The sequence below is a fragment of the Pinus tabuliformis genome, chromosome 5_2 (genome assembly GCF_031772625.1).
Source record: "Pinus tabuliformis cultivar Carrire ecotype Pingquan chromosome 5_2, CPIR1, whole genome shotgun sequence".
In the NCBI taxonomy this organism is placed as follows: domain Eukaryota; kingdom Viridiplantae; phylum Streptophyta; class Pinopsida; order Pinales; family Pinaceae; genus Pinus; species Pinus tabuliformis.
This window is the reverse complement of record NC_142306.1, coordinates 451,208,189-451,233,791: the sequence shown is the minus strand read 5'-3', so window position 1 is coordinate 451,233,791 and position 25,603 is coordinate 451,208,189. Positions and strand designations below refer to the sequence as shown.

The 25,603-nt window shown below is 35.2% G+C and overlaps 1 protein-coding gene across 1 annotated transcript; it reads right to left on the bottom strand.

Moving 5' to 3' along the window:
- Positions 1–15,586: 15,586 nt before the first annotated feature.
- LOC149159617 (putative xyloglucan galactosyltransferase GT11) lies at positions 15,587–17,164 on the bottom strand. The gene has a single exon (XM_089433529.1). The coding sequence runs from the start codon at positions 17,071–17,073 to the stop codon at positions 15,688–15,690; it is 1,386 nt and encodes a 461-aa protein (XP_089289655.1). The 5' UTR covers positions 17,074–17,164; the 3' UTR covers positions 15,587–15,687.
- Positions 17,165–25,603: the final 8,439 nt, after the last annotated feature.

The following is a 25,603-nucleotide window of genomic DNA, read 5'->3' as shown; positions in this document are numbered from 1 at the left end:
AGGGTGGTAATCAAAACAACCCTCTACCACGTGTTGGTTCCTCAATGGAATCGCATCCAAAAAAGTGAAACCACTTACCATGCTAGCTGCACATGATCACTGGAAAACCACCATGGCACAGTTTTCCACCCGAACATGGCCCAGATAAAAACTCTTCTGATTGTAGGAAAAAATCTCCCGCTTCTCCTGATATTACCATGGACCCCGAGATTGCTCTGATGTAGAAAAGCACCATCTTGAATCCAACCTAAAATCATGGGAACCCAAAAAAGGTACTTTATGGGAAAAGCGGCCAAACTAAGAGGCAGAGGAAACTCTAGCAAGGAAAACTCCATTCGTGCTCGACACACTCCCACGATTTCGATCCACTTCATTGTCCTCTGCAGCTTGTTCATTGCAGAGTGCCTTTAAATGGTTCTGGGGCATTTCCTACCACTTCTTCTCCATCCTGCAATCTGCATTGTTCACACCTTGGTTGTCCAGAATGTCCACAAGCTTATTAGCATTTCGGCGCACATGATTGAAACTGACAGTACGAAGTCCCTGAAGGTGTGCTTGAATTATTTGATAGACCTGAATTAGTCTCCAATGGTTTGAGACTTTCTCAGGTTTAGTGCCACGGCTAATTATTTTTACAGAGTTGATGGTTATTTCGGAGTCTGCTTCTATAATGACATTTGAGTTGCGGTGAAGAATCAGAATCTCTAGACATTGCTCTAGAGCCATTAATTCCGCCATATTATTGGTGGCTTTACCTAAATGGTTGTGGAAGATTAAGATGATTCTGCCTTCTTCATTTCTTAAAACTCTGCCAAAACCAGCTATTCCCGAATTGCCTTTAGAGGCCCCATCAATATTGAATTTCAGATAGTTTTTCGGAGGGGGGTGCCAGAAATCCTTCTCTATATACTTGGCAATGTTCTTTTTTTCGAGCCCTTGGGGAATAATCTCTTGCAATCCCAGAAGCCTGAGAGACCTCAGTTCCATCTTTGATGGAGTATTCTTTGGGATATTGCGAACTGTGGAGCTGACTGTCTCCCTGATCTGTTTCAAAATTAACTCATAAAGCCTCTGAGTGTTGGATTTTTCATTCTTGAAAATTCGTTTATTCCTTTCTTTCCACACATTCCAGATAATGAATCCTAGCATGAGGGCCTAGGCCAAATTAAGTGATTCATTCTCCGAAAAGATCCTTCTCCATTTATTTAGGGTATTAGTGATGCTTCCTCTGTCCCTGTCTGATTGTTGGAAAAAGAATCCCATAGCCAGGTGGTGTAAGAGCAACAGTTGAGAATGTGCTCCATATTCTCCTCTTGCTCCTCACAAAGCTGGCATCTGGAAGGACCCAAAATACCCCTTTTTATTATATTGTCCCAAGTCAAGATTTTCTTATGATGAACCAGCCACATGAAAAGCTTGATCTTCATCCACCCTTGATTTCTCTAGAGTTGCTGCCAAGTTTTTCCTGGAACACTGGACTCTAGCCCAAGAATGATACTCTTTTCCTCCTTTATATTAAAGGTACCTTTATTTTTGTTGCCCCATCTCAATTGATCCTGCCCCTTTGTAACCAAGATCATCTTTTGTTTTAGTAAGCTTCTCAGTGCCTCTGCTTGTATTGTTATGGGGTTGTCATCTCTGCAGTCAATGTTTCTCCAGCTTCTCCACTTTCCCTGTATATGAGAGATATCCCAGAAATCCTTTACTTTGTTTAACCCTTGGGCATCGATTCCCTGTTTGAGACTTAAAAAGTCCTCTTTTAACAACACTAGTTCTTGTTGCCATTTTTCCTCCCAAAAGAGTGCTAGATCACCTTCTCTGATTTCCCAGAAACTATGTTGTTGCACTATGCTTCTATTATCACAGGCCCCGTTCCAGATGTGAGAGCCCTTTATGTTTCCTGACATTCGTATGAGATCCTTTTTGTGCCAAGAGCTGGCATATTTCTCTTTCCAGATCCTTGCCCAATGGGCATTTGGCTCTTGCACCCAGCGCCACCAAAGCTTGGCTCCTAGTGCTTTACTAAGAATCTCCTGGTCATCTAAACCAAGACCCCCATGGCTCTTGGGTTTGCATATTTTATCCCAGGAAACCAGGGCCCATTTCTTCCTGGTTTCCTCCTTCCCCCACAGGAAATCTCTTTGAATATTCCTGAACTGCTCTAAGACTCCTTTGGGAGCTGGAAGGACTGATAACATGAAAACCGGGATGGATTGCAGAACAACCTTTGTCAAAACTAGCCTACCGGCCAAGTTTAAGGCTCTGAAGGTCCATTTTTTAACTTACCCTACATCTTATTTAGGACCGGTTCCCATATACTTTTGAGCATTGGTCTGGCTGTGAGAGGAACTCCCAAATATTTTGAGGGGAGGGAGTCCCTTTGGAAGCCAATGATTCTTGAGATATTTCTTTGAATAGCAATGTTAGTGTTTAAGAAGAAAATTTTTTATTTTGAAAGATTAACTTCCATACCTGTTGCCATTGCAAAAACCATAAGGATTTGATTGTAGGCTGAAGCTTCTTTGACTGTGGGTATTCCTTGCAGCATGGTGTCATCTACAAATTGTTGGTGCGTCAGAGTCTGACCATTCTCAGTAACTTGAAGGCCCTTAATTTTTCCCATGGCTTTGGCCTGCTTGATAGACCTCCCAAGTCCTTCCATCATAAGGATGAAGAGAAAGGGAGAGAGAGGGTCTCCCCGTCGAAGGCCTCTTGAAGGAATGAATATCTCTGAGGGAGAGACATTGACCAAAATTTAAAAGCTGGAAGTAGTCACTAGAGCCATCATCCATCTGACCCAATTGTGATCAAACCCAAAGGCCGTGAGTACCTTCTTGATATAAATCCAATTGACTTTGTCATAAGCTTTGGCAATATCCAGTTGCATGATCATCCCCACCTGCTTTTTTCTTGTGAGAGAGTGAACCACCTAATGGGCTTGAATGATGTTATTCAAAATTTGTCTGCCCTCCACATAATTTGATTGCTCCTCCGACACCAATTAAGGAAGGAGAGGTTTGAGTCTGTTAGCCACTACCTTGGATATTATCTTGTATACTACATTGCATAAAGCTATGGATCTGTACTTATCTACTGTTTGAGCTAAGTCCTGTTTGGGAATCATGGATATGAAGGAGGTATTTAGAGCTTTTAGGATAGTTTTACTACCCCTTGAATCCTCTACAACATTTAAAATATCTAGTTTGACTATATCCCAACATGCTTTGAAGAAATCCACATTAAAACCATCCAGGCCTGGTGCTTTTCCATTCTGCATTTCTTTGAGTACCTCGTTGACCTCCTCTTCAGTAACTGGTCTGTTTAGGTTAATATTGTCCTCTCTAGACACCAGCATAGGGATATATCTTGTAATTTCCTTTATTGATTTCTCCCTGTCTGGATTGTTTTCTCGTGAAATGTCTTGGAAATGCTGAACCAGCACCGCTTCAATGTCCTTATGTGTGTTCTGAGACTCCCCCTTCTTATCCTTTATCCCCGAAATTCTGTTGAATGCTCTATTTGCCATAGTGGATCTATGGAAAAATCTTGTGTTAAGCTCTCCTTCTTTGAGCCATTGTACTCTGGACTTTTGCCTCCAAAATATTTCCTCTTGTTTGCATAGGTTTTCCCATTCATGATGAAGTTTATCAGCCTGCTCATTTTTGTCTTTGTTAAAGCCATCTTGGATCAATTCTTGGTTGAGTTCCTGAATTTTGGTTTCCACTAATTTTTTATCCACAAAAATGTTACCGAAATCCTTCTTATTCCATTCTTTGAGTCTAAACTTAATATGATTTAGTCTTTTATGAAGGAGAAACATTTTAGATCCTTGAAACTGCAAATCTTCAATCCACCATTTTTTGATATTACTCAAGAAATCTGAGTGGGAGAGCTAGATATTTTCGAACCTGAAGGGTCTATTTCTGGGAGATTCCAAACCCTTAATTTCCAATTGAATTGGCTAGTGATCTGAACCTCCAAAGGGAAGAATTTTTGTTGTGATTTCATTATTTATAAACATAAGTTCCTCTGATATCATGAACCTGTCTAACCTAGAGGCCACCTGTGCTTCTCCTCCTCTCTTGTTTTTCCAAGTAAAAAGGCCATTGTCCGAGTCTGAGTCAACCAGTTTCATATTCTCTGTGAATGATTGAAAATCTAATGAGTCTTTGTTTAGCGCTCTTGTTCCTCCTTTATTTTCTGAAAGAGATTTGATCATATTAAAATCCTCTCCAATGATCCAAGGAATACTAGCCTGTCTGTTTCTGATATCAACGAGGGATTCTAGCAATCTGAGTTTATCCTCTATTCTTTGAGGACCATAAACATTAGTGACTAGGAAGGTTTCAGAAACCCCTACTGGTTGAATGACTACTGATAAGTAATTTCTGGATGCCTCTGCATCTATTACGCTAATTTTTTGTGGGTTCCAGAGAGTAAGAATACCCCCAGCTGTGTTTTCCACTTTAACTTCTAAAAAATCAAATCTATTGAGCCATTTGCTGTGGATTAATTTTATTTTCTGGATGGAACACTTCATTTCCTGGATGAAGATCATATCCGACATGTCTTGTTTCATTCTAAAACTGAGCATTCTTTGCTTTCTTTTACTTCCTAGACCTCTTATATTCCAAGATGTAAACTTCATAATTAAAGATTTGTGAAGGAGTAACTAGACAGGTCTTTCATCTTACTTGAGTCAATCATCAGCTTTCCACACTCCATCAATAGCTCCTTCTGCTTTTCTCTGCCCCTTTTCTTGCTTGCATTTCTGGTAGCTAATCCTGGATTTGATTTCATTGTTTTCACCCCTCTGCACTCCTGCACATCGATTATTTTTCCTTTATCTGACCTCTTTTCCTGGGTTTTCCACAGAAACAACTGCTGTATTCTATTGCATTCATCTTAAGGTATTGAATCTATCCTCACCATGGTTCGCTGCTGCAGAAATACTTCTAGATCTAGGTGTTCTTTATCTAGAATTTCATGAAGTTCATGATCCTCCAGATCTGTTTCACTCTAGGTCATTTCCTGGTCCATCTCTAGCTCTGTTTCATTCATCATGATTTCTTCCTTATCATTAGTAATTTGTACTGGAGTGTAGTATTCCCCTTTCTCCTTTTCATTAGGGCCTTCCTCCATAGCTTGGTCTTCATTTGGCATGTCTTCAATCTCTACCAGAGCTTGGAATTTATTTTGACTGTTCTTTTGCCCTTCATTATGTTGTTGCTTTGGTTCTTTTTTTCCTCCTTTTCCTCTGCTTGCTACTTTCTGAAAGCTTTCTGTGTCCTTCTTTGCATTCTATTTATCTTTGTCTTCCGCTTTACTGAGAGGGCAATCTCTGATCAAGTGTCCATGTTCATGGAATTTATGACATCTAAACAAAATATGCTCATAGTCCACCATTTGCACCCATTCCTCATCTAAAACCTCCAAGATAACTTCATCTGGAAGAGCTCTTGAAAGATCCATCTCCACACAAATCCTTGCCTAGGAAGTATATTTACCTCTTCTGGTGGCTTCCGAGGCTTTGAAAAAACGACCTAGTTTGTTGCCTATTGCCGTAAGTGACTCATTTTACCAATAATCTAGAGGTAGAGAATAGAGCCTTACCAGACAGGAACTGAAGTGAAAGTCTCGCACTCTGGAACGAAGTTCATCACCCAAGGCCTCATATAGAGGCCATTTGCTGCAAAAAGTAGGGTCCTCCTTCGAATATTCTATCTTTGTCTTTGATGTTTGTGAACACCACGGTGAAGAATCCCTTCAACCCAAGATGCAGATCGATGCTGTCCTTGGGTTTCCAATGATATTTGATCCAAGTCTGCAAAGCCTTTTTAGTGGGCCATAATCCCATGAATTTGCAAATTATGGCATAAGTCTCCATATGTTCCCTGTGCTCCTCTAGTGCAGCATTATTTAAAACTACTCTCAGCGTGATTTTCGTTCTAGGTCTACACGGTCCCTTTTGTTTTTCTTCCTTTTTTCCCTGGTTTTTGTCTTCTTCCTCCTTGTCTTTTGTGCTGCTCTTTTCCTTGGACTCTGCACCATCTAACTCCTTTTCCTTATTTTTGCTTTCTTTCTCCACTGAACCTCTGACATTACCCAGATGTGACTTACCTCTGCCGGCCACTGCATCTTTGTAGGAAGGAGTGGAGCTCCCTCCTCTGCGGACCTCCATTAGGATCAAACTCTGAGATTCTCAGAAACCCTGCGCATTTTCCCCGTTTCCTTCTCAGAAAAAAACTGTTCCGACTTCTTGATAAATAAGAACATTCATTATGGCTAAAAATATGTAGTTTTTAATAGTTAGGAAATTTCGCTTACTTGTAATTTTTTATTTTTTTTATACATTTATTAGCTAATAATTAGAAAAATAAGAAGTAACATTTGTTATGATTAAAAAAATGTGTTTTTTAATAGTTAAGAAAATTTTCTTTTGTTGTAAGAGGTTACAACTTGAAATGTTAAATGTAGACTATGTATACATTTTATTTCTAAAAACAAATTCCTTATCCCATGTTTTTAAATTTTATAATATATATTTTTAACTCTGATTAATGATTGTAGTGTATTAAAGTATTTGTTAGGTTGTATGGACTTTTAATAAATTTAAAATATTAGGTTTACCAATTTCTTGGGGATTTGAGATTATTTCATTTTTAATAAGTTCCTCATTGTTATTTATAACATTCATTTATATATAAGCAATTTTTTTTTAGCAAAATGGTTCATTACTTTTAATAAACTTTAAAAATTATATTCATGCCATGTGGCTCCCCACCCACCAATTTGCTAGGAATTTGAAATTATTTTGATTCTATTAAGTTCCTTATGATAAGTCCCTTATTATCACTTATAACATTCATTTATAATTCATTTTTTTTCTTAAATTAAAGTTTACCCATAACCTTTTATAACATTAATTTATAATTCCTTTTTTTCTTAAGTTAAAGTTGACCCATAACCTTTTTATGCATGGTTAATCAGGTAAATGTGTGCATTAGTAAGACATTCTTTGTGTTGCGATAGTTTTTTTTTGTTATACCTATGAAGCCTTTCCTTATATCAACCACATTAATATTTTTAATACCATAAAAAAATCATTATTCCCCTCACATTGGTCTCACGAGCCTACGGAAATATCTTCAATAAAATTAGTTCTTTAAAGAAAGGCACAACATTACTAAATTAATATTATATCAAAATTATTTACATCGTCAAAAAAATCAGACAAGTCTACCTACACGGAGGAATTACCGAACGACCACTTTTGGCCAGAATATGGGCAAAACAATTTCAACAAATTTTGCAAAGCAATGTTTAAATCATGTTTTTGAAAGTGGCAATAGATTCAATGCCATCAAAAACCTTTTAGGCACCCAAAATCTTGAAATTTAACAACTTTAACCTAGATTTACAAAAATTCCTACAAAAATTTATGGAAATATTACCAAAATTTTCATGATTTTCAAAAAAAACAATCTAATTAAATTACTGCAGAAAATCTATAAAATAAACCAACTTTTAATTAAAATATTTCGGTACTACTATATATATGAAATTATCAATTTGTTATCAATCTATTGGGACTTTATATGCTACCCATTCGTTTTAATCAAATATGTAGACTATCCATTAATAAACCAATAACCCCACATATATATGGTTTGCTATATTCCTAGGATGGTTGATAAAGTACACAATCGACTCCCTATATGAAGCCATTAATTTTTTGGGCGGCTACTCGATGGTTGAATAAGTACACGATCCATTCCTTGTATTGTATGAAGTCACGAATCACGCTTTCTCGTGTTGAAGAGATGAAAGAATTGAAAGACGCATCATAATTATTTGTTTAATGTGAAGGGCGACATTTTCATAATATTTAAAATATTTGTGTTTTGTTTTAATGAAGTCATGAATAACGTTTTCTTGTGATGAAGAAGATAAGAGATGAAAGATTTGGAGAAACATTATAATTATTTGTTTAATGTGAATGGTGGCATTTTCACAATATTTAAGATATTTGTTTTTATTTTTTATTTTTAACGAAGTGATGAATAACGTTTTTTTCGTGATGAAGAAGATAAGAGATGAAAGGTTTGCACACACATTATAATTATTTGTTTAATGTGAAGAGTGGCATTTTCATAATATTTAAAATAGATATTTGTTTTTAGTTTTTATTTTTAATAAGAGGATATATATTTTAAATTGGAAGTTTTTGTGATTTATGATTTAAGTTAAGATTTTAAAGAGAAATTACATATAAATTTTAGGGTCAATGCATTATCGTTGTATTATATATATGTATATTAGTGATTTGTTAATCTTATTCTCCAATCACGTCTTGATGATGAACCCCGATAGGTTTGGAATGCTTCGACCCTAAGGTTTCTCTGTGATTTCTCCGGAAGATCTAGGTTATATGTTTGTTTAACTCGTCTTGAATAGATGGTCACCGTGCACTCCTAGATGTTAAGTCTTAACACCAGTTGAATTCCCTACATTATCCAGGTGTTTCCCTGCCCTATTAAGGTGTTATTCTTGGACATGACAATCCAAGTTAAAACAAAATTTAAATTTTTAAAAAATGAAATTTCTTATTTCTGATTGGTGCTTAATACCGACTTGACAATTTCTATCTAGAATAAAATTAATTTGTTAGATAAAAAAATAATTTTATTGTTTATAAAATTAAGAAAAGTCTTTTGGTAGAAATCACATAAGAGAAATTTTTGTCCGACAGTGTTTTGGACTAACAAGTGTGGTTCATCATCAAGACCAGATGAAGACGTAGACCATGGCAAAGGCTTAAATAGAGAGCAATGTAGAGACCATAATTTCAAGTAACGCATATATTTGAACAATAATATTTAGATTATGATATTAATTTATTAATGATGATGATGATTAATGTCCACTAAGACCAATGCGGTCTATCGGACCTCAAGGAAGGAGAGTCTAATTTTCATTCTTCAAAATCTTGTTTCTGTGATCAAAGAGCAGGGAAAGAAGTGTTCCAAGATCACTATAATTGGGTTGTCTTAATAAGTCAAGAAAATTGGAGGTGTGATTGATGATAGGGAATTGAGAGCGGATGTGGGCAAGAGTCAGGCAGTCTAAAAGGAAGTTCTTTTCATCTTCCAACTTCTTAGTATCACAAATATGACAAATTCTATCGTCCCAAGGAGTCTTGGGAGTAGACCACCACCCGATCTCACTCCGAAGCTCATGAGAATTAGTTCTAATCCTAGCGATGTTCATTTTCTTCTTAGTTATAGTCAACATAGAGAGATAATTCTGGTTATCGAGGGTGGGGTCGATCAACTCCTTATAATACCTTAGCTTCCTTTCGCCCTCCAGCTCCTTACCATCCTACATCTTGTCCTTAAAACTAGAAGTAATAATATCTTTGATATTGTCCTTTCTTCCAATGATGATCTCCTCCTTAATCCCCAAAGGTTGAGCCAAGACTGAGCATCCCAATGCTACCTACGCTTGAGGTGCAGGTGGGGGTTTTGACTAAAGTTATAAGCAATTTTTGGGAGCCTCTTGAATTCCATATTGTGAAGCTTCTTCTTATACATCAGATATCTAAACATGGCCGCATTTTCAATGGGGGACATGCCAACTTAGATCAAGAGGATAGGATAGGGAGTATTTCGCTTGATCTTGAGTATATAGGTTATGAATTGCGGCTATATTAAACAACTAGTTTTTGAAAAGTAATATTAAAATTATAATAATAATTTATTAATTTATTAAAAACAAATATTAATAACTAACGGTTATATTAAACAACTAGTTTTTGAAAAATTAAAATCAAATATTATTAAAAAATTCTATTACTGAAGAAGAAAAAAAATTAAAAGAAACAAAAAAAAAAAATCAAATTCAAACTCCAAATAAGGATGGAAGTCAAAAATTATAAAAAGAATTCAAGACCCTAATTGAGACACGATCGTTTAATAAATAAAAATAATTAATGGAAAAAAAAAACAAACAAAAATATACACAAGTCAAAAGAATATATATATATATATATATATATATATATATATATATATATATATATATATATATATAAACAAAAATAAAAATAAATAAAAAAATACATATATATACAAAGAAAAGTAATCAATACATAAAACAGGATCAACAATAAAATACAGGGTTGAGGCACATTAAACAAATAACAAAAATACTAAAAAGAGTTAAGAACGAATATGATGATAAAATAATTAAGAAAACACGAAGGATCGAGAATATAAACTCTAGAGAAGAATAAACCAACAACAAATACTATATAAAGGAGACCAAGACCTACATAGATAAATAAATAAACAAAATAAATCCCAAAAAGAAACCTAAAAAAATAGGAGGACGGGACAGGGACCCAACTTTTACTAATAATCCAACCATCGTCTCTATTCAAATTGTTGGGTCTTTTTCCAACTTCTAGGGCCTCCCTCAATTTACGATGATGGAAATGACTAACCCTAGCAATGACTTGGGCCTCCTCAATGCAGATGTGATGCTTAGATTTATTTGCATGCTCTGCCAAAGAAGAGGAGTGATCCTTCCATGCTTGATGTCAGTGGCATGCTCATGAATCCTTTGATTAATCGAGCGACCAACCTCACCAATGTAGGGAGTCCCACAAGGGCATGGGATAACGTAAACACCCTTCATTTTCTTGGGGTCCACTGGGTCGTTTACGGATCTAAGGGAGCTCCAGATGGTATTTAAAGGCCTAAAGGTTGAAGACACCTTATGCTTCCTTAGGATCCTCCCAATATTGTTAGTGGTCCCTTGGATAAAAGGAAGGTGAACACCAGAAAGCCCCATCACTACACCTAGCTCACTATCATAAATAAAAAATTTATTTATAAAATTTATAGAAAACCTAGTGAGTACACCTGTCTTGGGGTCATTATTGGTGTACTTAAATTAGTGCAGGGGTGGATGATCGACAGAGACAAGTGCAAGAGTCATTATTGTTGTACTTAAATTAGTGCAGGGGTGGGTGATTGACATAGACAGGTGCAAGAGTCATTATTGTTGTACTTAAATTAGTGCAGGGGTGGATGATTGACAGAGAGAGGTGTAAGATTCATTATTGTTGTACTTAAATTAGCAAAGGGACAAGTGCAAGAGTCATTATTGTTGTACTTAAATTAGCGAAGGGATGAACGGTTGATGGAGACAGGTGCAGGACAATGCACAACTAAAAATTAGTAGTCTCCCAATAGGCATTAAATTAGCTGGAGTTGTATATGCCCACCATCAAATTTTAGCAAGGTCATTTATCTGATGGTGCCCATATACAGTGCCTGCTCATTCAATGCTCATTGGCAAGTTGTATATTTGTTGCCGATAATGCACTACAACCAACAAAAGTAATAATATATACTATTACATTCTATCAACTTGTTTAAGAGATGTCATTGTGAGTTTAGTACCGCATAGTTTTATAGTCATGTCATTACGATTTTCGAACTGCATATTTTTATAGTTTAATATTATTTACAATTAAACGATAATCCTTTAATATTTTATGTTTAATACAATTTATGCCTTATTTAATAATTTTTCATTGTAATTGTTTTTTCTACATTTACAATTTAATTTAAAATAATGTTTAATGATTTATTATTGATTTTCCATTTCATTTTATTTTCAATATAGTTTTGACAAAATAGTTTCAATCAATATAGTTTTAACAAAATAGTTTCAATGGTTCAATACATTATAACTTTTGGATTTTAATGTTATGATAGTTTTCTAGTGTTTCTATAGATTTGTAATATCTAAGGTTTTAAGATTTATGTTTATCACTAAAAATATGTACTAAAAACCCTTATAAATTTATTAGTTGAATATGCCCAAATACTAATACATTCACAATCAATTAAATTATCAAATACATGATTTAACAATTTCCACTAACTTTTTCATCAAATTAATAAAACTAGTTGATATGTGTGAATGTATATCATTTTCCACTTATAATAATACCAATTAACATGTTAAAGATAGAAAATAATATATATATATATATATATATATATATATATATATATATATATATATATATATAAATACAACTTTTTCCAATTTTTTTATAAGACTACTAAATTAAAATTTTACAAACCATTCTTTAAGTCCATCATTTAATGGTACAACAATATTATTTATTTTTGCATTCATTGTTTTTTTTCCCCTAGGAAAAAATCGTAATTTTATTCATGTTGATAAAATTACATTTTGTAGATGCTTGAAGCATATGCAAATGGCTATTCCTGTAATAACAGGCAGCATAACAGAAATAAGAACACAGAATAGTATAAGACTAGAAAGGAATGCAGCAAAATTTATGATATTGTGTCTACCAGCCTATATTTTCCTCCCTTTTTTCTTCTCCACTTTTCGCCATCCTCCAGTGTTGGCAGTGGGGACAATTATGGCTAGTTGGATGTCCTCTATGTTCACAGGTTGTTCTTTGTCCGAATATGATCCTTCGGTACTATGAGCTCGATTGGCACCACTTATTTCCAGCTGTTGTTCTTGCTGCCGCACCATGCTGTTTGGTTCAAGTTTGTGCCCTTCGGTGTTCTCTTCCTCCATTTGTTTCTGGCTTCTGTATATGTCTGTGGGTTCTGTGTTTAGTGCCTCCTCCTCCACTGGTTCAGTGTGCTGCCAGCCTTTTGGATTTTTCTGTTGTTTCTTATTCCCCTTTGGCTCCTTACAAGTCTGTGGACATGCATATTGTAGGTGCCCTGTCTGCAAGCAGCTGCGACATCTGAAAGCCGTGTTTTCGTAATCAAGTTGTTGCGTCCACAGTGAATTATTGAAATTCAATGTAATATGATCTGGGAGTCCTTGGCTTAGATCCACTTCTACACATATTCTAGCATATGTGAAAATTCCCCGGCATGCTCTGTCCTCGTCTATTTTGAGATATTTTCCTAAGGAGTTCCCAATGGCTGTTAAAGCTTTTCGGTGCCAGAAATGCAGTGGTAGGTTGTGTAGCCTAACCCAGACTGGCATTGTCGATACTACCATGGTATTGGCGTCGAAATCCGGGAACCAGGGTGTGAGAAAGAGACCAGCATTGCCCCAGAACCAGGGCCCCTGGTTAATGGCATTGTCTCGTTCCAGCTCTGTGCTAAATCTGACTATGAAGAATCCCTTAGGGCATAGATATATTTCACAATTGGGTGTCCATGATGTGTAGATCCAATGGTGTAGTGCATCAGCTTTGGGCCAATAACCGTTAAATCTGCATATAACAGCATTATGAGTTAGATCTGAGTGTAGATCTATTACCTCTGGCAATGATATAGTTAAAATAGGTGCTTCTGCCTTCTGTTCCACAATGTAGGGTCCTGGAATCTCTGGTGTGGATGCTGTTCTGTGTTGCATTGGTTCTTTTCCTTTAACTGCATCGTGGAAGGAGCTTGGATTTTTTGAGCTGGTTCCCTTGCATCCGCCTCGGAGCCTGAGGTTGAGGATGATGGTTGAATCTTTGACCACTCCGTAATGCTGGAGCGTGTGTTGGTCCTGCATACAGATCCCTGAGAATAAGAGACTTTGGAATGCTGCCGGAATTCCCAATTTGTTCTGGATCTGTTTCTTTAACTCCTGGATGTCCATCCCTTCCTTGATTTGGGCACAACAGTGTTTGCCGTCTACAGATCTGATAAATATTTGTTTTAGATCTGATGGATCGGCCTTAATCGAGCCCTGATTCTCCAGATCTGGCGATCGTCCACCTCCTATCATCCGTTTTTTAGTTTCAAGAAACTTAGATTCTGGGCGTGCCTTGGTGGTTCGTGTTCTTTCCTCCCTCGGGCTCTCTGATATCAGATCTGAGCCACAAATTCCTTCCATATGGAAATGAGCCAGTATTCTTTGTGACTCCCGCTCGCGCATCTGTCTCCGGCCAAAACTCTCCGTTCTTACCCTTAATTGCAGTTTGAGGCTGCGGATCGAGGTAGGGTTGTGCTATCGTTTGCAGATCTGAACGTTTTCGGTGTGAATCTTGCTGGCCGTAACCTGTTACAGTAAGGGAGACAGGTTTATTATGAAAAGAACCTTTAATCAGATAATGGGAAACCAACCGTGTCCTGAGAGCAGGCCATTCATCATCCGAGGCTCGATTCGTTGCTGAGGGGTTGTGATCTCGTCCTCTGCATTGCCGGATCCGTATCAGCGCACTCGGTTGGGTTAGTCCGGCGTTCAATCTCCCTGTGATCTTTGTCTTCTCTGCCTCTTCGCAGATCAGCGTGTCGTCGGCACCGCAGAACCTAGCCATTCTTTGTTTCAGACGCGAACCTCCCCTACATTTTTTTTGCATTCATTGTTATTCTACTTTTATATACTTTTCTTCACTTGCATCAACACTATTTATATATTTATTTTTAAATTTTAATCTTTTTTTTTCTCTTAATGGTACAAGGCTTGCCTAGCTTTAAAATAAATATTTAATAATGACATTTAAACCATTATAACATCTTATTCATTGGTTTTTTGGAAACATATTATTTTTATATTTACATGCACATCAATGTTAATTTCAAATTAAAATTTTCAATTAGAAAAGTGTGACTATTTAATTATTATAATGTATACTTAAATTTCAATATATATATATATATATATATATATATATATATATTTAATTCAATGTTAATTTACACTTTGTTTAAAACCTATCATGATTCACATAATCTGTATTTAATTCTCTCACATAATTTTAATTATTGGAATCATGATATTTAAATAGTGATTTGAAAAAAAAATCTTTTAATCTTATTGTTTTTACTTTAATCTAACTATTAATAACTATTAATAATCTTTTTGCAATTTTGTATAAAAAACAAATACTAAACCATAACAACAATATCATGTTTAAATATTATTATTATAATAATATTTAAAAACCAAAAAAATCCAAATACTTATAACTCAATAATTGCAATTCGACAAAATTTCTAAAATAGGATGAATAAGAATAAGATTAATTGCTTGAACTGAATTGTGTCAGATTTCAAAATATTCTTAACCTTCTGATACAACAATTTTTATTTCACCAACACCATCTGTGAACCAGCGAATTGCATTTCAATACCAACATCAGAAAAGAATGAAAGATTTGTACTCCAATACCAACTTCTGAGAAGTTTTTAATGTCAGCAATGCCTCTGTAATTCGGCATTCTGGCTTTTGAGCTGCGTATTATTGGAATATTCAGAGACATGGGCGAACTTAAATAATTGACCTTGCCTATGATAGGTATCTATATTTTGGTGGTAATAATGGATTTTGATATTTTAGATTATATAGATGGGATTATTATAAGTCTTTTTAAGAGATTTTTGATGTTTTTTTACTTAATACAATTTGAGTAAATTTAATAATTAAGAATATATATTTCTTACTAAAAATCACAAGTTCAAAATCAAAAGATAAAATATATATATTTTTATATACTCATAAACTTAACCATCAAAAAATATCATACACCAATTTAATATTTGACTTTAACACTAACCATATTTTACTTTAACACTTAAATCTCCTCTGCCCACGGTCAACTAAATTGCGTCTCAAGCCGCTAGCCAAATTTATCACTTTTTACCCCCAAATTTATCATTTTTTTTTACCGTTGCACGAACTTTAATCCGTATCAGTATCAGCATCATCATCAACCTCGGCTTCGAATCCTACAGTGTTAGTCTCTGCCTCATATTTGGCCCGCTTCTGCTGTTGAGAAATCGACTCCACCACCCTCTCCACGGTGATGTCGAACGCATCTCGGACCGATCCCGCCGCCTTTGCATCGCTCGTGGTCGACTTCATCGTGTAAATGACATGCGAAATCAAACTCATCACGTTCTCCTGCATCTCTCGCACCTGCTCACGCCTGAAACGCCTAAGCACTCGCTCCACGATCGACATATTGGCCACCACGTCGTCCTGCGGGATAAACACAGAGTACCCCTCGTTGCTCTTCTTCCCGTCTGAGGGAAGATGCCACGTGTACTGTGTATACGCCGAGTCGTTGTGGAAGAACACCGGAATGCACCCCGCTATGATGGCATCGAACGTCGACCGGCGCGTGGGGGTGTCGCCGCGGGGCTGCAGGCAGAAGACCGACTCCATGAACGCCTGTATGACCGGCTCAGCCTCATGGCTGCAGCGCGCAGCCACGCAGTCAACCAGACGGCAGCTACCTGGCGACCGGGCACAGAGACGCATGAGCAAGTTGCGGAAGCCGCCGTCGCCGACATAGGGGCGGACTGACCCGGCAAACGCGAAAAGCCGAGTCCGCGTCGATGCCCGCACGCGGCTCTTCCATTCCTCGATTTGCCGAGCAGACGACGGGTGAAACGAAGTCGGATACGGGATGGCCTGTTCGTTGGCCTGCCACGGGCGCCTTTCGATCGTCAGCAACGTCATGTTAGGAACCCCATGGACCTCCAGCAAACCAGTTCCCCAGCCCTTGCCAGCACCGAAGTCCCAGGCCGTGCGACCCATCACCATGAAATGATCTCTACCTCTGCTTCGATTCCACTCGTCTCTCTTTCTCAGCCACGACATGATCCGCACACCGTGCGACGACTCGGGCACTCTGTCGGGTTGTGGATACAGATATCTGAGAGCGTCGAGGCCAGCGTAGTAGGGCACAAACACGGCATCGGCCATGGCAGGGTCTGGGGTAAGGCAACTGTATTGTTTCATCCTCTCATGAAATATGATCTCCAACATGTAAGTATCCGTGTCGAACCAGCCGTCCCCCAGGGAGCTATTATACGGCGGCCCGAAGCCATTGTTTGCGGCGCGCGGACAGAGGTTCCACCAGGGGGCGAGCCCGAACTTGCACTGTTTCAAGATATCTGCGTTAAATTCTGTGGGAAGATGGTACATGAAAATCCTTTGACCCCTGCAACTATCGACGACGAGAGGCATCGAGAATTGAGAGGGATAGAGAGTCATCCATTTCCATGGCCATACCAACAGCAATAACAGCAATACGCACAGCGCGTAATTCGTTTCTCTCATCAGCACGTTTGTGCTATGATATGGGGAGGATTATGAATTATGTATACGCGCATTTCGAGTGCAGAAAATTTTTATATGCGCGCAGATCGCAACAAAGAATTTAGATATGCGCGCAGATCGCAACAAAGCCATCTTAGGGGCCTGTTAGGTATGGATAATTTTTCGTTTTTGAGGCCGTGAGAAGTAAATTGTGATGGGGACGTGGGAAAGGTAAAGGTAAGGGGGCGGCGTCATCGGAGGGAATCTCGGGAAGCGGGACATGGTTGATGCTCCATTCGTGTTTGAATTACGCGAAGCAGGGGATTCCAGAGATGCCGAGCTTCTTGTTTATTCGATAAGCTTTATGTTGTCTTGATTTGTTTTGATGGTTGGTATGTTTTGTCTTTGGTTTTGTTAACTAAGTAGGGTTAAGTTTTTATTTGATTGAAGTCCACTTTGATGTCATTTGGGATTATTATTTTTTATTTTTTAATTTAATTTAAAAATTTTTCGAACCATTTTTAGGAAGTGATTTTTTTTTTCGATGGTTTTTTGGTGCTTTGGAATTGTATGGGAATATTACTTTTCCAGCTGGAGCTTTAATAGAAGTTTGGTAAAGGTTTTTTTTGAGTTCCAAAGTTCCCTAGAGTGGGGGAATACAAAGCCTATAGAGAAATATGTTGAACTGCCCACCAAACATGAGCCTATGTTGAAAGCTTCATTGCAAAAAAGGCCAAAAACATCTTTAACACTGATATCCTTAATTGAGAAACCAGAGCAATCTCCTAATGGATTAAGGAAGCGTGTGGCATCTCTACCTAAGGGTGATATCTGGGATGTCACGCTGATGGGTATTTCTTTTGTTTTTTATGTATATATATCGCAAAAGATTGTGTGTGCATATTGTATGTGGCAATCAATTCTTAAACATTAGAGTTGTTTTTTCTCATAAAAATAACTAGAGAAACATGTCATAGAACTGATAATGAGTGTGTGCATATTGTATGTGGCAGTCAATGCTTAAACATTAGAGTTATTTTTTCTCGTAAAAATAACTAGAGAAACATGTCACAGAACTAATAATGAACTTGATATTTTATATATATAAAAGAGAGAGACTTAAGGAAATAGACACCTAGAGAATATATTATATATAAAAAAGATTATATATTTATTATTTATATATTAAAATTGATTTTAATATTTGAATCAATATTAATTTTGATTATTATATAAATTATATAATTAAAAAAATATTTTTAATTTTTTAATTTTTATTATATAATATTATTGCTCTCCATTAGTCATTACCTATAAATTTTGGGGAAATTTCTCTCTTAGCCCTTCCCTGTAAATTTTGAAGAAACCTCTAATCTGTATCTAAATTCCCAACATTCCCACGCTCCAGAAACTAATACAACATAGCTAAAAACTAATCTCTATTTAAACCAATTAACCAATCTTCATAAATTTTAAATTTTCCAAATAACTATTTCCATAATCATCATCAAAACCCTTGTTAGATTATTAATTAACTAGTCCATTAAGAACTAATTTGATTCGAGACCACTATTGATATTTTAATAATAATAAACTAAGTCGGTTCCAATATAATTTTTATCTAATCTGCACCAAAGGGGAATCGAAATAAAACTAATGTCAAATTATTTCCGAATTAAAACTTTATTTTTTTATTTCTTTCTTTTTCGTGTGGTGTCAAGACTGAAAAATAAACCAATTTCAAGTCAATCTTCATTTAAAAAAATCTGTTATTTTATCTTCAAAAATAAAAATTTAATAATATGAAATTTCGCTTACAAACATATGATTTCCGAGGTAACGCGATGATCCAACTTATACAGGCTCATATTTCTCTTTAATAAATTAAAAGTTGATTTTATAATTTCTAAATGGATGAAAGGTTCCTTTTAGATTTGAATATCAAATAATAGTTAGCAGTAGTTTAGTAGAGAGATACTTTGAACGGTTAAAAATAATGATGTTAATATCAAATTTTGATTTATCTAATATATCGGCGTAGAGTTTATTATAAATCTTGGTATATTGTCACCTTCCTTTTATCGAAGAAACTTTAAATCAAAATTTTCACCAATTTTTTTATCAAATTATATATAAATTTTGGGTGGCTTATCCGGACTAACATTAAGCCGTAGTTTAAAAATTATGTTTTTTTGGGCTGGAAAGTTATGGAAATTTCAGTCATATTTTAAAAAATTTGGCAGGGATTTTTGCAAATCTAAGTAAACGCTGTCAAAATTTATAATTTAAGTGCCCTAGACATTTTTTAATGGTGCTGAACCCATTTCCACTATCAAAAACATGATTCAAACACTATGTCTATAATATTTTTTGAAATTTTTTTACCCGGATTCTAACTTTTGACTATCAAGACAATTCCTCCACCTCCATATACTACTCCTAGAGGGGTAAATTAATATTGTGTCAAAACATACCCATGTGAAATTGTTCAAAACACGCCTATAACGCCTTTTCAGCAACGAGAGAAGATCGAAGTTAAAAAGATTTGTGAAATTAATTTGTATGGAATCGAAACGAATACTTGTGTATATTAATTTTTAAGTGAAATTTATTATAGATATTTATTTAAATGATTTTATTTAAAAATTATTTAATTTTTATTTATAAAATCTAAAAAATTCCTTTCGTATTTAAGAAAATTAAGGATTTGATTTTATAAGTATGCTTAACTTTTTATATATGATAATTTTTTGTTTAACTTTTTACCTAACAATCGAAACTTGTTTTCAAAATGTTTATATTGAAAATTAAAAAACAAAAATTATAATTATAATTAAAAATTCAATTCATTTTGTTTAAAATTTAGTACTGAATTTTTAAAATGATAAGTTAGATGTATATAGTTTAGTTTTTTTTATACTTTAAACATAATCTTACTCAAAATTATACCATTAAATTTTCCATAAAACGAAAACTCTTTTAATAATTAAAATTGGGCTAAAACAAACCTATATATATTTCTAAAATTTCAGGTGTGAACGCTACAAGAGGAATCCCCCGTTGGATATCATAACACATCAAGCATATAAAAATTGAATGAGATTTTAAGTTTGCATGTTATATTATAATGTTTATAACAGCTTGTGTTATTAAATTATAATTTCAAGGTGTCCTTGTCCACAAAGTTTGGTAAGTTTCATTATATAATATAATGTATATATCACCTTTCCTCATAAAAAGGAGATGATTAATAATATAATGTATATATCACCCTTCCTCATAAAAGGGAGATGATTAATAATATAATGTATATATCACACTTTGAGAGTAACTCGCCACCTTCCATACCAACCGTGTTGATGTCAAACGCATGTCCACTGAAATCTAACTATGCCTCTGCATTTCCCATGGTTGACGTAATCAAGTAAACCACCGAGGGGATCTGATATATACCACCTTTATCCTCCATATTTCTTCCTCTCTTGTGAGTCAACCCCGCAACGCACTCTACTCATACATAGATGATTATCATTTACAATTGCATGGCTTCGGAAGTATCCTTGTTGTACCTTTCCTCACAACCGTGTGTACTTATATACATAAATATAGATTATAATAATCATAATTCAATTTTAAGATTATAAGCATAGTCCAAATTCATGCTTGTTTATTTATTAGGGTGGTTCATTTATTAAACTTATTTGATTTAGAATCGATTAGTCTTAAAGATATTAAATTTTTAATTTATATATTCTTATATAGATAGAAAGATTTACATATTAGTACAATAATATTAATAAACGTGGTTGATATATGTGGATAGGCGTATATCAATCACATACACAATTATGGTTAAAAATTGTCGATTTTTATTAATGGTAAATAATAATAATGATGATGTAATCTAATTTATAGACGAAATGATTTTTTTACGACATTTTTTCTAGTTAATTTAAACCAATTACGGTTAAAAAATGTCGATTTTTATTAATTGTAAATAATAATAATAATAATAATGATGTAATTTAATTTATAGACGAAATGACTTTTTTTACGACATTTTTTTCTGGTTAATTTAAACCAAAATCTAGCAGAGATTTTTAACAAGTTGAGTTTAAGTTTTTTAATCTGTATAGTTCAAGCACCCCAAGGGGTTTCTTATGGTGTTGAATTCATTTATGCATTCAAAAATACATTTTAAACAATAAAAAACTACATTCTTTTTGGAAATTGTTTTTGCCAGATTCAGGTGAAAAAATCTATTTCATCTATAATTTAGACACCTAATAATAATAATAATAAAATTATTATTATCATATTTTAATTATGATTATTATAATTAATTTTTATATTAAAATTATTATTAAGTATAATTAATCCCCTGATGGGGTGATTGGACGGTGGTACAAGTGGTACTAGAGCGGCCCTCGGGACCTGCTCCGGCTCCACGCGCTTCATAACTTCACACTCATGCAAAATCAGTGCATTCAATACATAGGTACGTGGGAGGCTCCTACCGTGTTTATAATTGCAGGGTGGTCGCAAAGAAAGTTTAGTCTAGAAGCTTGGGAGATGAGTTTTGGTACGAAGGGAGTGTGGATTTGTATCCATGGTGGTTCCCCGAGGTTTGAACCTTCGCTGAGAGGCACTATGGGGGATCAAGGACCTGTGGTGTGGTCTAGGGTTCATTTCTTGATTGTCCCTTTCGACCTAGCGATGCGACCAGGAGTGGAGTTGAGCCGCCACCAAGCTTTAGCCTGTTGCTGGTTCGAACAAAAGGAATTTGTCTCGTCGGGCCTTCTTGCCTACATGTGGGATAAGGAGTGTGAGTATCTTTGTCTCTCTGTATGGTGGTTAGTCCAGAACTCTACCCATCTGGTGGTGCTCGGGCAACAATTAGTGGGTTTTGAGTGGCCACTCTCTAGAATTGTTTGGTGTAAGGTTTCCCTCAGGTTGATTGGTGCGCCTACTGTGTGCAACTATGGATTGAATTGTGCTTAGGGTGTTTGCAGCGGAAGAGGTGAAGGCCATCCCGTGTGGACTGTGGCTTGTTTGTCTTGTTCCTGCCAAAGCGTGGCGAACAATGTGTAGGTTAAGGAGTTTGATCCTCCTAGTTCTATAGGGTGGTTTGCTCAGAACCTCGCACATTTCGTGGTGCTCGGATGTGAATTTGTGGGATCCGTGTGGCTATCCTTTGGAATTGTGTGGTGTAAAGTCGGCCTTGGTGTGACTGGGGTGTGTATTGTGTGCCTTTACAGGTTGAAGTGTGCTTGGGGTAGTTGCGGTGGAGGGGGTGCAGGCCACCTGGTGTGGTTAGCGGCTTGTTTATCCCGACCTTGCAGGTGGGTGGTGACCGGTCTGGTGCAATAGTCTCCTTGAGGGTGGTTCAGCAACCTAGGTATTGGTTATTGCTATTGCAAGTGTTCTTCTTTTCGAGGAGCCTTCCCCTTCTCTTTGGTTAATTTTCCTCTTCTCTAAATGCCTACTTAACGGGGTTGGCCCCGTTGTGGGGGTGGGCAGTGGTAGTCGGAGAGGCGTCTTGAGCCTAGACATAGTGCATCCTTGGCCAATTATGGTAGTTGGGACACTGAGGAAACAAATACTGTATCTCTAGTTCATTCACATGGCCAAGTGGTAGCTCTGGTCACTCTGGAATCTCTTGTAGCACAACTTCGTCAAATCCAAATCAATATGGATATCCTTTGAGATCACAAGTATGAAGACAAGAATGAGACTATGGCCTATTTCCAGGACATATAGTATAGCCAAAATGAGATATTGGAGCAGCTGGACAGTCTTCGGCATCAGCATCGTCGTACAAACAACCACCTTCGCAGTTTGGGAGCGAGGGTGGAGCATATTGACTTCCATATCCATGATCGTGTCGGTTTCTTCGCTGCTCCTCCTGTACTTCCTCCTCACCCGCCACCCTGATATGCAGCTGTCAATTATGGTTTTCTTTTTGTTTATGTCAGTTATGTCTAGGCTTGAACGCCCTCCAGAAATAATGTATGTTAGTTGTCCTTTTTGGTATGTCCCAACCCCACTCTCAAAAAGTCTGGTCAGAATGAGAGAGCGAAGGTTGCCATGATGATCTTTGTAAGCTGTATTTTATTGAAAATCTAATGAATCATTTTTGACCGACAAAAAAAACATATAATAATAATAATAATAATAATATTAATAATAATAATAATAATAAAATAATAAAATAATAAATTATTTTTTATATTAAAATAATACTAATATTAATTAACAATAATAAAATTAATTACTAAAATATAATAATTAATAGTAATATTAATATTAATATTTATATTATTAATTAAAAAGAACTATTATGATAATTATTAATTGTAATTTTTAATTATTATCATTATTATTAATTGTTATTTATTATCATTAATTATTATTAAATTATTATAAATTATTATTTTTAATGGTTATTATTAAATAATCATAATATTTATTATTATTGTTAACAATAATTTTTTTTAAATAATTACAATAAAAAAATAATTAATAACAATTAATAAATCCAAGTGATAAATAAATCTAAGGGATTATAAACCCTAGAGATTATACTATTTATAAATGGATAAATATTATAAACTAAATAGATTGATACTATAAACCAAAGGGATGAATATCAAGAACCCAAGGGATTAATAAACCCAAAGGATCAATATTAAAAACCCAATGGAATAAAAACCCATAGGAATGATAAACTTAAGATATTAATATTACAAACCCAAGCGATTGGTAAATCCAAGAAATTATAAGTATTATAAACCCAAAGGCATTGATAAACTCAAGACATTAATATTATAAACGCTAGTGATGGTAAACCTAATGGATTAATATTTTAAACTCAAGCAATTAGTAAAACCAAGCAATTAATAAACCCTTGACATTAATATTATAAACAATATAGATCTATAAACCCGACAAAATATAAACTGAAGTGATTATATTGTTCGTAAAATAATCAATATTGCAAACCCAATTGATTGATACTATAAACCCAAGCGATTAAAAACCTAATGCATTAATATTAGAAAACCTAGAGATTAAAAAACCCAAGGGATTAATATTACAAACCAAAGGTATTAATAAACTAAAGGAACTATTAATGTTATGAACCCAAGGGATTAATATTGTAAGTCTTAGGGATTAAACACACGCGGGATTAATAAACCAAATCAATTAATACTATAAACCCTAGGGATTAAAAACCCAAAGGATTAATATTATAAGCCCAACAAGTAAACAAACCTAAGAGATTAATATTATAAACCCAAGATATTATTAATATAAACACAAGGGATTAATAAACCCAACACATTAATATTATAAACCTAAGGATTAATACTATAAACCTAAGGGATTTAAAACCCAAGTCATTAACATTATAAGCCCTTGGGTTTAATACTATAAACCCAATGGACTAAAAAACCCTAAGTTTGCAATTTGGAGAGATGACATTGAATAAATTGCCATGTAATGTAACATTGCGACAATGAGTACCAAAACAATTGACACATTCATCAATGTGTTTGTTACAATGCGATGTTAAACCCCTATTTTAAACCCTAATTTTATAATTTTGAGAGGGGACATTGCATAAATTGTAATGTAATGTAACATTGTGACAATGAATATCAGATTAATTGATATCTTTGGAGAATATTTTCAACAATACAACATTGGATTGATTTTTGTACCATTGTAATGTCACAATATGGAGTCTCATTATAGTGTCACAATGTGACGTTCAAAAAATTGAACTGCAATGTAGCTTTGCAACAATGATTGCCATATCACTTGCCAAATTGTAACAATGTTTGTCACAAGGTGACGTTGCATACATTTCTTCACCATTCAAACACTACAACATTAAACCCTAATGATATACCAAATTTTATAAACCCTAACATTATAAAACCAATATTATATATCCTAACAATAAATTCAATATTATTATATACCCAACTGATTAATATTATAAACTAAAGGGGTGAATATCACGAACCTAAGGGATTAATAAACCCAAGGGATCAATATTGTAAAAGTATAAAGGGGTGAATATCATGAACCCAAGGCATTAATAAACCGAAGCGTTCAAACCAATAGTTGATTTTTGAAAAAGGGTTTTGGTTGGAATATTTTGCAACTTGAAAAAGGGAAGCTACAAACAGATGTTGAGTACAAGGAGGTCATGGTTATTGCTTATATAAGCATGCGAATATCTTTTTGACATATGAAGAGAAGACAAATTGGTTTGGAAAATATTTAAGCTTGTGGATCCATTCTTAAATATTGTGAAAAGTGGTCCACATCAATTTGAAGAAGGAGACAGGTTTCTCAACCAAGGTTAGTGCCTCAATCAAGTTGATTCTTACAAGAAGTTGAAGCTTGCACATTTTTGAGTTTGGTGCCTCAATCAGGTTGTAGCCTATTTCAAGTGGGTGCTTGCATATTATTCAAGGTTGGCGCTTCAATAATGTTGTATCCCATTGCAAGTGAGTTCTTGTACAATTTGGGGATCGGT